The sequence below is a fragment of the Panthera leo genome, chromosome B3, assembly GCF_018350215.1.
Source record: "Panthera leo isolate Ple1 chromosome B3, P.leo_Ple1_pat1.1, whole genome shotgun sequence".
Classification (NCBI taxonomy): domain Eukaryota; kingdom Metazoa; phylum Chordata; class Mammalia; order Carnivora; family Felidae; genus Panthera; species Panthera leo.
Window position 1 is genome coordinate 135,472,793 of NC_056684.1, and position 14,270 is coordinate 135,487,062.

The 14,270-nt window shown below is 45.6% G+C and overlaps 1 protein-coding gene across 1 annotated transcript; it reads right to left on the minus strand.

Moving 5' to 3' along the window:
- Positions 1-12,288: 12,288 nt before the first annotated feature.
- Positions 12,289-14,256, minus strand: MOAP1 (modulator of apoptosis 1). The gene is made up of 2 exons (XM_042944145.1): positions 14,033-14,256; positions 12,289-13,936 (listed from the first exon to the last, which is right to left on the minus strand). Exon 2 carries the CDS (start codon positions 13,818-13,820, stop codon positions 12,762-12,764), a length of 1,059 nt encoding a protein of 352 aa, XP_042800079.1. The 5' UTR covers positions 13,821-13,936; positions 14,033-14,256; the 3' UTR covers positions 12,289-12,761.
- Between the last annotated feature and the right edge of the window lie 14 nt (positions 14,257-14,270).

A 14,270-nucleotide genomic window follows, 5' to 3' on the forward strand; every position in this document is an offset into this window, starting at 1 on the left:
CCAGTACTCATTCCGAGAAGTGTCTTCCTTAATGCCCCTTGCCCATTTAGCCCATCCCCCCTCCCACACACCCCTTCAGCAACCCTCAGTTTGTTCTCTGTATTTAAGAATCTCTTACATTTTGTCCTTCTCTGTTCATGTGTTTTGTATCTTAAATTCCTCACATGAGTGAAGTCATATGATATTTGTCTTTCTCTGACTAATTTCACTCAGCATAATACACTCCAGTTCCATCCACGTAGTTGCAAATGGCAAGATTTCATTCTTTTTGATTGCTGAGTAATACTCCATTGTATATAGATACCACATCTTCTTTATGCATTCATCCATCGATGGACATTTGGGCTCTTTCCACACTTTGGCTATTGTCGATAGCTCTGCTATAAACATTGGGGTGCCTGTGTCCCTTTGAAACAGCACCCCTGTATCCCTTGGATAAATACCTAGTAGTGCAATTGCTGGGTTGTAGACCAAGAGTCAGACTCTTAACCTACTGAGCCACCCAGGCACCCCATCTCACAATATTTCTAACGTTTTCATTATTATCATATTTGTTTTGGTGGTCTGTGATCAGTGATTATGATTCACTGAAAGTTTAGATGATGGTTAGCATTTTGTAGCAATAAAGTGCTTTTAAGTTAAAGGATATACTTTTTTTTAGTCACGATGCAATTGCACACTTAATAGACTACAGTATCATGTAAACGCAACTTTTAAAAAAATGCTTATTTGTTTATTTTGAGAGGGAGAGCACAGCAAGTGAGGGAGGGGCAGACAGAGAGGGAGAGAGAGAATCCCAAGCAGGCTCCGTGATGCCAGCGCAGAGCCCGAGGTAGGACTCCATCCCACAAACCGTGAGATTGTGACCTGAGCTGAGATCAAGAGTCGGACACTTAACCAAGTGAGCCACCCAGGCACCCTGTAAACGTAACTGTTATAGGCACTGGGAAACCAAAAAGTTCATTTGGCTCACTTTAGTGCAATTTTCACTTTGTTGCAGTGGTCTGGAACCGAACCCACAATATCTCTGACTATGCCTGTCTTGAGGGAATAGTACTGACCTAGTAGAGCAGAGGAAGCTACACCATAAGGCCCTGCAGAGGGGACCAAGTGAGAGCAAATTCTGGGGTACCTGGGTGGTTCAGTCAGTTAAGTGTCTGACTCTAGGTCAGATCATGATCTCGTGGTTCATGGGTTTGAGCCCTGAATTGGGCTCTGTGCTGTCAGCACAGAGCTTGCTTTGGATCCTCTGTCTCCCTCTCTCTGTTCCTCCCCTGCTCATGCTCTCTCTTGCTCTCTCTCTCTGTCTCTCAAAAACAAGCACAAAAGAAAGAAAGAAAGAAAGAAAGAAAGAAAGAAAGAAAGAAAGAAAGAAAGCAAAAGGCCTAGGGTGGCTCAGTTGGTTGAGTGACTGACTTCTAATTTCAGCTCAGGGCATGGTCCCAGGGTTGTGGGATTGGGCTCTGCACTGAGTGTGGAGTCTGCTTGAGATGCTTGTTCTCTCTCTCTCTCTCTCTCAAACAAATAAACATTAAAAAAAAAAAAAAAAAACGAAAGCAAATATTCACCCCTCAGGGACCTTCCAAAATGTACTCCTTATTAAAAGAAGCAGAGGGGATTTGACATAGACATGGAAGAGAAGGCCATGTGAATGGTAAGTTGCCATAGTGGCCACAGGGAGCTACTCAGAGTTTGCCAGATATAAGGAATGTGTCAGATAGAAGGTGCTGTAAGACACCTGGAGCCCCATTCTACCCTGTGCTGCTCCCTTGGCAGGAGATGGGAGATTTATTCTCTGGATGAGTTTAATTTGAACCTGAGATGCTCCTGACCCAGGGACGCCAGACACAGTGTGGGGTGCAGGGGAGGCTCCTGACCGAAAACCAGGAGAGTGACAAGTGTCTGCATTCCCAACAGGGAGACCCAGGGCCTCTGTTTCCCACCTGGCCCCCGAAAGTAAGTAGTCAGGCGATACCCCTTTGGGCAGGAGAGAAACGATTGTTCCCTGGAGAAACCGAACAGCCTGAGAGAGAAGACCGTCAGCTACTGACATTCGGGGGTCCCCCAGCCAAAAAGCTGACCTGCTGTCCCACCACCAGTCGCATCTACGAAAACAGCACTTACGATCAGCTATTTATTTATTTATTTATTTATTTAAAATTGTTTACTCTTTATTTTTGAGAGAGAGACAGAGAGACAGAGCATGAGCAGGGGAGGGGCAGAGAGAGGGAGACACAGAACTCAAAGCAGGCTCCAGGCTCTGAGTGGTCAGCACAGAGCCTGACGAGAGGCTCGAACTCACGGACGGCGAGATCATGACCTGAGCCGAAGCGGACGCCCAATCGACCGAGCTACCCAGGTGCCCCAGGATCAGCTATTTAGAGGAGAATTGACCGACAGCTGAGGAGCACGATGCATTTGAGAATACACCACACATTCTCTCAGACTCATTAGAAAAAAGCTTCCAACACGGAAGGGAGAAGAAAATAGAAAAAAGAAACTTGGATACAGGGCTACCCATAGACGGGACATAAATGTCATAAGATGCAGCCCCCTGAGCGTTGCTACCAAGTGAGAGGCTCAGGACAGCTGTTCCATTTGCCTTACCCAAGGGATGGATCTACTTGAGGAAATAATAACATGGTAGGGAAGACTAGAAAACTAAAAAATAAACTAAAAAGCCAGCAACAGCAACCACCAAACTGGAATAAATGTGCCAAGAGCAGGAATAAAGGGCAATCAGCCCCTGAGACGGAATGCATTTTCCAGTGATCTGTCTATCCCATTTTACATGTCCTTCTCACGGTGGCACTGACCTGGAATCTCTACTCTTATTAAATCTGGGTTGGGAGAGGCCATGCGACTGCCCAACCAGTAACCCAGGGAATCCAGCACAGATGATGCTGTATGGCTTCTGGGGCTAGGTCATAAAAGGGATACAGCTCCTGCCTGACTCTTGGGACATTTGCCCATGAACCCAACCACCATGTGGCAAGGAAGCCTAGGCTACAAGGAAAGGCCTGGCAGACAGCATCCCCAGGTAGGCCCTGGGCCGACACCACCGTCTGTGGCCAAATGAGTGCCAAGACTTCAGAGGCTTCTAGCCCCTGCCTTAGGGTCTTCTAGCTGAGGCTCCAGATGTCATGCAATAGCCCCACTAAGCCCTGTCTGAATTCCTGACCCAAAGAAACCATGAGAGATAATAAGCCATTAAATGAATACACATGGAATGATCACACAGTAGGAACAAGCGTGAGGAAAGTAGTGCTGTAAGTGAGTGGAAAACTCACCACAGGGGTGCCTGGGTGGATCGGTGGGTTAAGCGTCTGACTCTTGATTTCAGCTCAGGTCTCGATCTCAGGGTCCTGAGTATGAGCCCCCATGTTGGGCTCCACGCTGGGCTCCATGTTGGGCATGGAGCCTACTTAAAAAAAAGAAAAAGAAAAGAAAATGCACCACAAAGCCTGGACGAGGTTGCTGGGGCCGTGGACTTCTTGCTCTGGCTTTGATCCCATCTCATGCTCACCTTGTGCAAGTGTGATTCACTGATTAGCCTGGGTCTAGGCCACCCATCCATGCCCTAAACTGTGGCTGAGCCATGGGAGAGGGAATCTGCGAGTAAAACCCACACCAGATCCTGAAGAAAGAGAGAGAGAGAGAGAGAGCATGAGCAGGGAAGGGGCAGAGGATTCAGAGCGTGTTCTATGCTGACAGCAGAGAGCCTGATACGGCGCTTGAACCCAAGAGCCATGAGATCGTGACCTGAGCCAAAGTCAGAAGCGTCACCGACTGAGCCACTCAGGCGCCCCTATTTATTTATTTATTTATTTACTCACTCACTCACTTACTTACTCATTTACTTATTTAAGTGATCTCCTACACTCAACATGGGGCTTGAACTCACAACCCCAAGAGCAAAAGTCACTAGCTCTTCCCACGGAGCCAGCCAGGCCCTCCAAATATGCACATTTCTTTAGTTGTGCTGGTCTCCGTTAAACCCAAACGGGGATCAGGCACTTAGAGACAAAACTTGTCTTCTGAGTGACCCAGGCGAGGTCATTCTGCAGGACTGAGATGAATGCCCTCCAGCCGGCTAGAACTGGTGCATCTGCTCCCTCTGGTGAAGCTGCCTCCCCCCTGCTTTGCCTAATCGTTATAAATCACTAATACAAAATAAGAGAATATTGTGTTTGCCTCTTGAAATTTATCTCATGATTTTTTTTTTTTTTTTTTTAGTTAAGAATCTGTACACATTACACTGATGGGAAGTATTCACTGGAGAAAAGCAGGAACCCCATTTTTTTAAAGGGTAAAATTTCCCATAATTCAGTCCCCGAAAGAGAACTACTGTTTTGCATTCGCATACCAAGAAATATCCTCCTATTAGGCTGAACCATATGAAATTACCACAATTTAACCAGTTTTGACCCACGAAAACAGCCATCATTCCATCCAACACAATTTTGTTTTAATGGCTGCAGAGAATATACTACCCTTTGGACATGGGATAGTCTACTCAACCTGTCACTTGTTTTGGGCATTTATATAATTTCTAGCTTTTCACAATGATACAAAAAAAATTACAAGGGAAAACTTAGCCCACTCTTTGTGGACATCCTGTCTTAGTTTCTTAGGGGCCATTTCTATAAATTAGATAAAAGGAACATTTTAAAAGCTTCTGTTGCAGGGGCACCTGAGTGGCTCAGTTGGTTAAAGGTCCGACTTTGGCTCAGGTCAGAATCTGCTTGTGGGTTCGAGCCCATACTCTCTGTGCTGAGCTGTCAGCACAGAGCCTGGACTCTGCTTCGGATTCTGTGTCTTCCTCTCTCTCTCTCTCTTTCTCTCTCCCCCTCCCCCACTCGAGCTCTGTCTCTGTCTCTCTCTCAAAATAAACATTGAAAAATTTTTAAAAAGCTTCTCTTGTCTATTAGAGGTATAGTTTCTGAGAAGCCAGAAGCTGCTTGGTACGAGGTAAATCTCCCCGCTGCCGGGAGGATGGGAGTGTCAGGGGCCCTGCGGGTTATTGCTTCTCCTAAAAGGCCACTCAAAAGGGAGGCGAGATCAGAAGGGAGTTGGAAACTGAGATGCAGCCGGACATTTACTGCTTGGTGTAGAGAGAGTTTGCAGGGGTAGTTATGCCTGTGCTCTAAAAAGCTGAACATACGTGCTGGTTGTAAAACCCAAGAGGGCCCATGGCGGCCTTGGAATGGACAAAGAAGCCTCCTGTGTTTGTTGCTGTGATACATGAGCGAGTTAGTGACAGGGAAGGTAATGGAGGCTTTTTTTTCTTCCAGCCTGGATCTCTGTAGAGGAATTCTATCATTTAAAGGGAAAATATAAAGTAGAAGGTAAAAAAGCACAAGCTTGTTCTCTGCATTTGTAAAGAAAAGTAACAATAGCTGCCAGAGGCAGCCTTTAGGTTGACCCCCAGGGTTCTCACCTGCTGGAATTCACACCCTTGTGTCATTTCCTCCCCTTGAGTGGCGCTGGGATTGTGAGTTTGCTTCTAGTGGATAGAATAGGCCGGAAGTGATGGGGTGTCACTTTGGAGATTAGACTCTAAAAAGACTGTGGCTTCCATCTTGGGATATTCTCTCACTCCCTCTTGGACGGCTTGCTTCAGGCAGAAATCAGCTGCTGTGTCATGAGGCAGCTCTGTGGAGAGGCCCCCACGGGTGGGCTGGGAAGTTCTTCCAAGAGATGGCCACGGCCTTGGCCAACACCTCTGTTGCAGTCTGCGAGGGAGCCGGGCCCTCCCTGTTCAGTTGCTCCCAGACTCTTGATCCACAGACACTTCGAAATAACTTCAGGCACAGGGTTTCGGGGTAGGTTTTGTGCAGCAGTAGGGAGCACTTACAGTGGCTGCTTCCCTGTACTTGCCACGTGGCAGATACAGTCCCTGGCACTTTACATGATTATTTCATCTGGTCTACACAATGACGCTGTAAGTGCCATTCTTACCCTCGTTTTCATTTGGACAAACTGAGGCCCCCGAAGGGTAAATAAACCCACCCAGAGTCACAGAGCTAGGAAATAGTGAAGCTGGCATGCGAACTGAGGCGTTCTGGAGTCAGAGCCCTGCTCACATAAATAAAGGTTTAAAAACAGCTGCTCATATTCCACTGGCTATAATCGCATTATTTGCCCACGCCTAAAACAAGCAGTCTGGCAAAGGGCATGGGCTCATCTTTAATCAAAATTTACCACCCCCGCTTTCTGCGGGGGCTATGGAACAGCTGGGTTTCCCCTGAAATTATGGTTCTGCGAAATGGGTGAACAATCTGGCTTAGACACAAAGGAGGAAAAGGACTAATGGTGGCTGGGCAGTAGCTAATAGTGCTGTCTCTTCTGCAGCAAACATTGGGTTGTATTTATTATTATTATTATTTATTTTTGGAGGGAAACAGCAGGAAGTGGTGATGGATAAGATTCGGGTTATATGGCCCGAAACTGGCTCACCGGTGATTATATTCATGCACCACTCTTGACAAGGTGGTAGTTTGGTTCAGAGCCAAGATACTCTTGGAGGCTGTCTAGCATAGTGGTACTGGCTCTGGAACCAGAGATCTTGGTAGTTTTCAGCTGTGTGGCTCCAAACAAACCACTTTACCCATCCAAAGGTCTGTTTCCTCGTTTGAAATTAGGGATCGTAATAAACCCACAAGGACTGTGGTCAGAATTAAATGAGGTAACATGTGTAAAGCATTTAGCACCATGCTTGGCACAGAGGAAGAGCTTAACGAGATTTCCATGATTATTTTTATATATAATAAGGCACATCAGGGCCTTACTAGTTAGTTGTGAAATATTGCCTTCCAAGTGTGAGACACCATGTTGGGCTTATATGGGATATAACACACCTTGATATCAAGAGGAACATAGAATTTAGTTGCGGAGCTAGAAAGCACACTCATCCAAAGATATTCCGATAATATTTGGGAACACATGTTAAGTGACCTATGGTAGGCATATTAAGAATTTAGAGTCAGTTTTTAAATTAAGGATATCCAAATAAAGGTAACTAGGATATCTTTTGAGTCATACAGTTTTAGAGCTAAAAGAGACCATAGATTTTGGAGGTTAGTAAACCAAGAGGAATTTAATTCAAATTCCAAGAGGAATTTAATGCCTTTCCTTGCAGGTCATAGAGCAAGCCAGAAGGAGGCTCAGATCGGGTTCAAGTTGGGGCTCTGCCACTAACTAGCTGTACGTTCTTGAGCAAGCCACTTATCTCTGGCCTCACTCACTTCATTGGCAAATTCTATCATTTTAGATGCCACCCTTCTCCTCCTCCCTCTCCTCCACTTCCTCCTCCCTCAAGATTTTAGTTTTAAGTAATCTTTATATCCAACGTGAGACTCGAACTCACAACCCTGAGATCAAGAGTCGCATGCTCCACCAACTGAGCCAGCCAGGTGCTGCTTAGAACCCCGCCTTCTGACCCACTCTCAGAATGATGACTGAGAGCCTTACCACCCTACTGGACGCTGAATTATTTAATATATCGGTCCAGTTTATATGGTAATCCCTGTGTACATAAGAAAATTAACATCTCTAAAAGCAGAGTTAGGCTTGTTGGTAGCATAAGCAGGATAGTATTTGGGAAACCCACCACAGCTAAAGAGTACCTTAGACCTACATGTCATACTCCTTAAAATAAGAGAATTTCTGAAGTTGAATTCTAAAACCATCTAGTTTCCAATTTTAGGAAATGTTCTGGCTGGAAGTGAAATGCAATCATTAAGGATGTTCTCACTTACATAGATTAGTCCATTTGCCTAGGCCAGGCCTCTCTGACAAGCTAATTAGAAGATTCTAGAAGTGTCAGGGACTAGAGAGGAAGTCACTGGCCCAGACTGAGCATTTAAATATTTTTCCACATAAGGGCTTGAGAAATTTTCCAGTCTTTGACGGGGGCAAGTATGACACCACTTATATAAGACATAATCCCTTTCTGCTTGGCCTGGACGCACCCTACTCTTAGTACCTACTGCCACCTGGTGGTGTTTAGATGAATAACCGTCTTTAGGCAGGGTGGGCACTCCAGTTATTCACGCCTTAGTGACTTATTTCACTGGTTGGCATGCCAGGTCGTTTGTTATTTACTTGTGCATGTATGTATGCAAGTATCTGTGTATGTATTTCAGTGAATATTTTATTTATTTTTGTTTGTTCATTTATTTACATAATCTCTACACCCATCATGGAACTCGAACTCACGACCTAGAGATCAAGAGTCGCATGCTCTGAGCCAGCTGGGCGCCCCTCGATGAACATTTTATTTTAGAATAGTTTAGATTTACAGAAAACTTACAAAGATAGTACAGAGAGTTCCTATACACATACACACCTAGTTTTCCCTTATCGTTAACACCTTATCTTACCATGGTACATTTGTCGCCTCCAAGAAACCGACATTGATATATTACTATTAACTAAACTCCAGATTATTTCAGATTTTACTTTTCCACTAAAGTCCTTTTTATCTGTTCCAAAAGCCCTTCCAGTGTATCATGTTCCATTTAGCTACCAAGGTTCCTTAGTCTCCTCTGGTCTGTGACAATTTCTCTTTCTTTGTTTTTCATGCTCTTGACAGTTTTGAAGAGTGTAGAATACCCTTCAATTTTAGTTTGTTGGTATTTTTCTCATTAGACCAAATTGTGCATTCTCTGATGTTAACCTTGATGTTAATTAGCTGTTAGTTAATTAGTTAATTAGATGTTAACTAGAACGTGCCAGTTTTCTCCACTGAAAAGTTACTATTTCTCCCTTTCCATACCCCATTCCCAAATTCAGGCCATACTTAAGGGGAAGAAGGGAATAAATTCCACCTCCTGAAGGGGGAGTATCCACATAAATGATTTGAAATTGAATGAAGGAAAATTTGACTCTTCTCCCACATGTACTTATTCAGTCGTGTATTTATATCAGCATGAACTTGTGGATATTTATTTTATACTTTGGGTAATAATCCAATGCTGTGCTATTCGTTTTGTTCAAATTGTAGCTTTCACCAGTGGGAGCTCTTTCAGGCTGGTTCCTGTTGTCCTTCTGACATTCTGCCTTCCTTTTTTTTGAGCACTTCCTTTGCGTATTTATTTTTCATTTAAAAAACACTTTTGGGGCGCCTGGGTGGCTCAGTCGGTTGGGCGTCCGACTTCAGCTCAGGTCACAATCTCACGGTCCGTGAGTTCGAGCCCTGCGTCGGGCTCTGGGCTGATGGCTCAGAGCCTGGAGCCTGCTTCCAGTTCTGTGTCTCCCTCTCTCTCTGCCCCTCCCCTGTTCATGCTCTGTCTCTCTGTCTCAAAAATAAATAAACGTTAAAAAAAAATTAAAAAAAAAAACAACACTTTTAGGGGCACCCGATATTGGGGTCATGAGTTCAAGCCTCACACTGGGTGTAGAACTTACTTTAAAAAAACACTTTTTGGGGTCCCTGGGTGGCTCAGTCGGTTGAGCATCCCACTTTGGCTCAGGTCATGAGTTCGAGCCCCGCATTGGGCTCCATGCTGACAGCTCAGAGGCTGGAATCTGCTTCAGATCCTGTGTCTCCCTCTCTCTTTCTGTCCTTCCCCCACTTGTGCTCTCTCTCTCAAAAATAAGTAAATAAACATTAAGAAAAAACACTTTTAGGAAGCAAAAGAAAATGAAATTACCTTTACAATTCCATCATCCCAATGCAACTAGTTAGCTTTTTAGTGTTTTTTTTTGTCGTTCACGTTTTTGAAACATAGCTTTAAAAAACTTTTTTAAAAAGTTTACTTTGAGAGGGACAGATACAGCGTGAGCAGGGGAGGGGCAGAGAGAGAGGGAGAGGGAGAGAATCCCAAGCAGTCTCTGTGCTTCCCGTGTAGAGCCAGATGCGGGGCTTGAACTCATGAAACTGTGAGATCATGACCTGAGCTGAAACCGAGTTAGATGCTCAACTGACTGAACCACCCAGGGGCCCAGAAACAGCTTTTAAAGAATATATTTTTACTACTTCACATGATTTCATAAACATACCTGCCATTTTTGATAATTATGTAGTGTTTACCAGATGCAGAAGTCAGAATACCTTAAGAAAAGTTCTCTGGAGTCAGACTATGTGCCCTTGCTCCTGGCACTGAATCTGAGCCTGAAGCCTCTCATTTATAAAACAGGGAAATGATGGTCTGTTCTACAGATTTCTGTGAGATTTTAACCAGGCATCATAGGCCAAGACTCTGGAAATAGATGGCCTGAGTGTAAAGCCTGACTCTGCCACTTATTAGCTGGGAAAACCTGGGCGAGTTACCTAACCTCTCTGTGCCTCGGTTTCATCTGTAAAATGGGGAAAGCAAACAGCCTTGCCTCTCAGTATTGTTGAACTAAATGTGTGCGGCGGTGCCCACGGCAAGTGTTTGATGTCAGCTGTTATTATTAACCCTGGGTAGACCTCCATGGCAGGCATTATAACCTAAATTTAACTATATAGTCCTACCGCCCCATCTCAGTGCCTTATATACAGGAGGGGTACAGTGAATACTAACTAACACCTGTGTGTGAGCACAGTGTCTGTTTATCAGCAAATTGCAGGTGCCACTCCCCAGGACTAAGGTAACAAAGCACCTTACAAACAAGATCAGAATTGTACCTTTGAATTTATCTAGTCTATGCCATCTAGCATTTAGCTTCTTGTTTCTCGCCTTAATTGACAAGTAAAAATTTTATATATATATATATATATATATATATATATATATATATATATATACATATATATATATGGTGTATAATGTGATGGTTTGATCTGTATTTAGCTTCCCATGGTGGGAGGACTTGATAAAGAATGAAACCAGGACATTGAGTCTTTTTTTTTTTTTTTTATGTTTATTTATTTATTTTGAGAGAGAGGATGCACAAACATGCAAGTGAGGGAGGGGAAGAGAGAGGGAAAGAGAGAATCCCAAGTAGGCTCCACGTGGTCAGCTCGGAGCCTGACACAGGGCTCGATCTCACCAACTGTGCGATCATGACCTGAGCCGAAATCAACAGCCACCCAGGTGTCCCATGATGACATTAACACAAACATTTTACTACGCCCTTGAATCTAAACCGATGATGTAAATCCCAAAATTCTTGGGCTAGTTTTACTAAAGAGGAAGACTTTTTTTTTTCTTTAAAGTAGGGTCCACACTCGGCATAGAGCTAGAACTCACGACCCTGAGATCCAGACCTGAGCAGAGATCAGAGTCAGACACTCAACTGACTGAGCCACCCAGCTACCCCTTAAAGAGGAAGACATTTCTCCTACTTTTCAAACTTTCTTCATGCTGTGATTTTTTTGTTTGTTTTTTTAGGAACCAAATCGCTAACCCATGCCCACCCACCTGGCTGCCCCTAGGACTTACAGGTTCTCATACTCCCTACTTCTAATAATGTCTCGTTTGCAGTAATGATTCGGAACAACGTACTCTACATAATGCATAGAAGACATTTATGAAATGGGGTTAACATCTGCCGTGTTTCCCTTGTGAGGCTGTTGGGTGCAGACACCCTTATGATTGCTTCTCTTTCTGGCAACAGAAAGAATATGGGCCGTGCCGTAGGGCAGAGGATAGAATTCTGGCCCCGCCACTTACTAGTTGTTTCGCCTTGGGCAAGCATTTTTTAACCTTTCTGTGCCCATTTCTACAAGCAAGAAGCTGAGTTTTCCTATACTGCAGGATTTTTAAGATTACATGAGAAAGCATATGGGAAAGCTTTAATTTCATCCAGTCTGTCATGGACAAGCACACAACCTTCATCTCTTTCCTTTCACTCCCCAAATTCGACATACGGATGCATTGGTTTCCACTGATGCACTAATTTGTGTGTGATCTTGTTCATTCCACGGTGCATCAATACAAGGTCCCCTGGCAATCTCACTTAGAAAACTACTCCCTACCCCTTGGCACTAAGAGGAAAATATCCAAGGGAGTAAGATTGTGTTAACCCTGGTGTTTTTCAGATTTATGCTTTTGGAACCCTTTTTTTATTTATTTTTGAGAGAGAGAGAGACAGAGAGACAGAGAGACAGAGACAGAGCACGAGCGGGGGAGGGGCAGAGAGAGAGGGAGACACGGAATCTGAAGCAGGCTCCAGGCTCTGAGCTGTCAGCACAGAGCCTGAAGCAGGGCTTGAACTCAAGAGAGCTGTGAGATCATCACCGGAGCAGAAGATGGATGCTTATCGGATGGAGCCACCCAGGCGGGGCTGGAACCGTATGTTCAGATGAAATCTCTCTTGGAATCTTGATATAAATAAAACAGATTTTTTTAAAAAAGGTCATTTTATCAGCATTCCTTTATTTTAGAAGTTCACACAGGTCATCTTATAACACCTATTAAAATGGCATTCGGCACGGATGTTCTGACGACACATATCAGGAATCTGGGGTTCGAGGGAACAGCTGACAAACTTATCAACCTCAGCATTTGATTCCGCCTCTTGTTCTGATTGCACAGAATCAGTAAAATTGTGATTGAAACAGAAAATACCTTAGCATCTTAACCACTGCTCGTATCTCCATAATATAGACAACACACATCTAAAATCTATAATAATCACATCCAACATGCTATCTTTGCACCTGTTACCACAGAAGCTGACATCTCAACGGTCAGCACATGCAACTGAGCCTTGCCTGTCCTCTCGGAGCACCATACGTATGCGGTGCCAGACCCTCTGTACAATTTTATACGGCAAATTCACAGGGGTAAATTTAAATACATAAATACTAGTGCAGAACTACATCCTTCCTAGTCTATGACACACTTAGGAAACATTAACAGAAGGGCCTCCTCCTCCTCAGCTGCCTCTTCATCCTTTATCAGTGCCAGTAATTCCAAAAAGCCAGGGGCGGGGCCGTCCTTTGGCACGGGAAGCTTCCTGCGAAGCGTTCTGTGGATTGCTCCGGCAAAGATTTGGTCTAGGCGGGCCTGATTCACAACATCTTTCTCGATTGCTCCTCTCTCTACCAGCTTCTGTAATAAAGGCTCCAACCTTAACACGTAAGCGGACAGTTTTTCTTCATCCTTCTGATAAGTGGTCAGATATCTGACCTGCAATTCCCTAGGATTGTCGATAACCCCAAAAACCTGCTCAAGGGCCCGCAGGCATTCAGCGACTGTAATGGAAGGATTGTTTATCTTAAGGACTCGAATAACATCAAATGCTGGGCCTCTAAGGCTCTCTAGCAATCGCCTTCTTTTCTCTGCATCTGACACCTGCCATGTCTTCATCATCTGAGTGGTATGAAACAGCCAAGATTCAAATTCTTCTTCTCCTGGTTCTGGAGGATCGCTGCCTGAGAACACTCTCAGTTTTTTGTATTTCAGGTATTGCAGGGCAGGCTGAAGAGCCTCATCTAATGCCTGTGCCAACACAGGGGCCTGTATTTCTGGGATCCTGTCCTGGTCTAGGTCGGAACGGTCGTTTCCATATCCAAGAGCTCTGGTCAACTCACCCAGTGTTGTACCCTCTCCCTCTAAGAATTCGTTTAATCTGCTTAAAAATTCATTATCCGGGTCCGGAGGCTTAAAGATCACTCTCCAGACACCCCCTTTTCCAGGGATCTCCTTAGGGACCAGAGCATGACTAGTCTCCTCGGTTAGCCCTACTAAGGCTACATTCCAGTTCTCCACCCGCCGGAACATCCTCCCCAGCAGTGAGTACTCGCCCAAGGGCGCTAAACCAGCCCGCAGAGCCTCCTCGATTTCCGCCACAGTGCAGGTCGGGGGGATGCCGGCAATCAACAGCGCCTTCCGAGGGTTCACATCCATCCCCCTGCACCAGTCTTCTAAAAGTCTCAGCGTCATGGTGCTCAAAACAACGGATTTAAATTCTAATTTGGCCGGGGTACTGATGCCCCCGCAATTCACGGCGTTTCTCTGCGGCACCCCAGGTAAGTGCCGTCAACGTCCCGACCGGCGGCCTGCGAGGACAAAGCAGTCAGGTTAGCTGCAGGTGTCAGTAACCCCGGCCCCGAGAGGCCCCGCACCGGTCCCACTGCAACAGGCGGCCGTCTCACCCTCTCTGCGGCCGCGGGCGCCCCTCGCCGCTATCCTCCGCCAGGCGCGACCGGGGTACGGCGGTCCGCCCCGTAGCCGCGCTGCTGTCCGCGGCGAGCCACCGGGGACCGGGCCGAGGAGCTCCGGAGTCGCCCGGCCCAGACGGCCGCCCCCGGAAAGGGATGTGCCCCGACCCCCGGGGTCGCAGCTGCGGTCCCCGGTCCCGGCGCGCGGGGAGGCGGCGCGGCGTCACGACGG

What these genes read in the sequence shown, in the direction of transcription:
- MOAP1 (XM_042944145.1), bottom strand. Translation starts at nt 13,820, where the DNA reads ATGACGCTGAGACTTTTAGAAGACTGGTGCAGGGGGATGGATGTGAAC.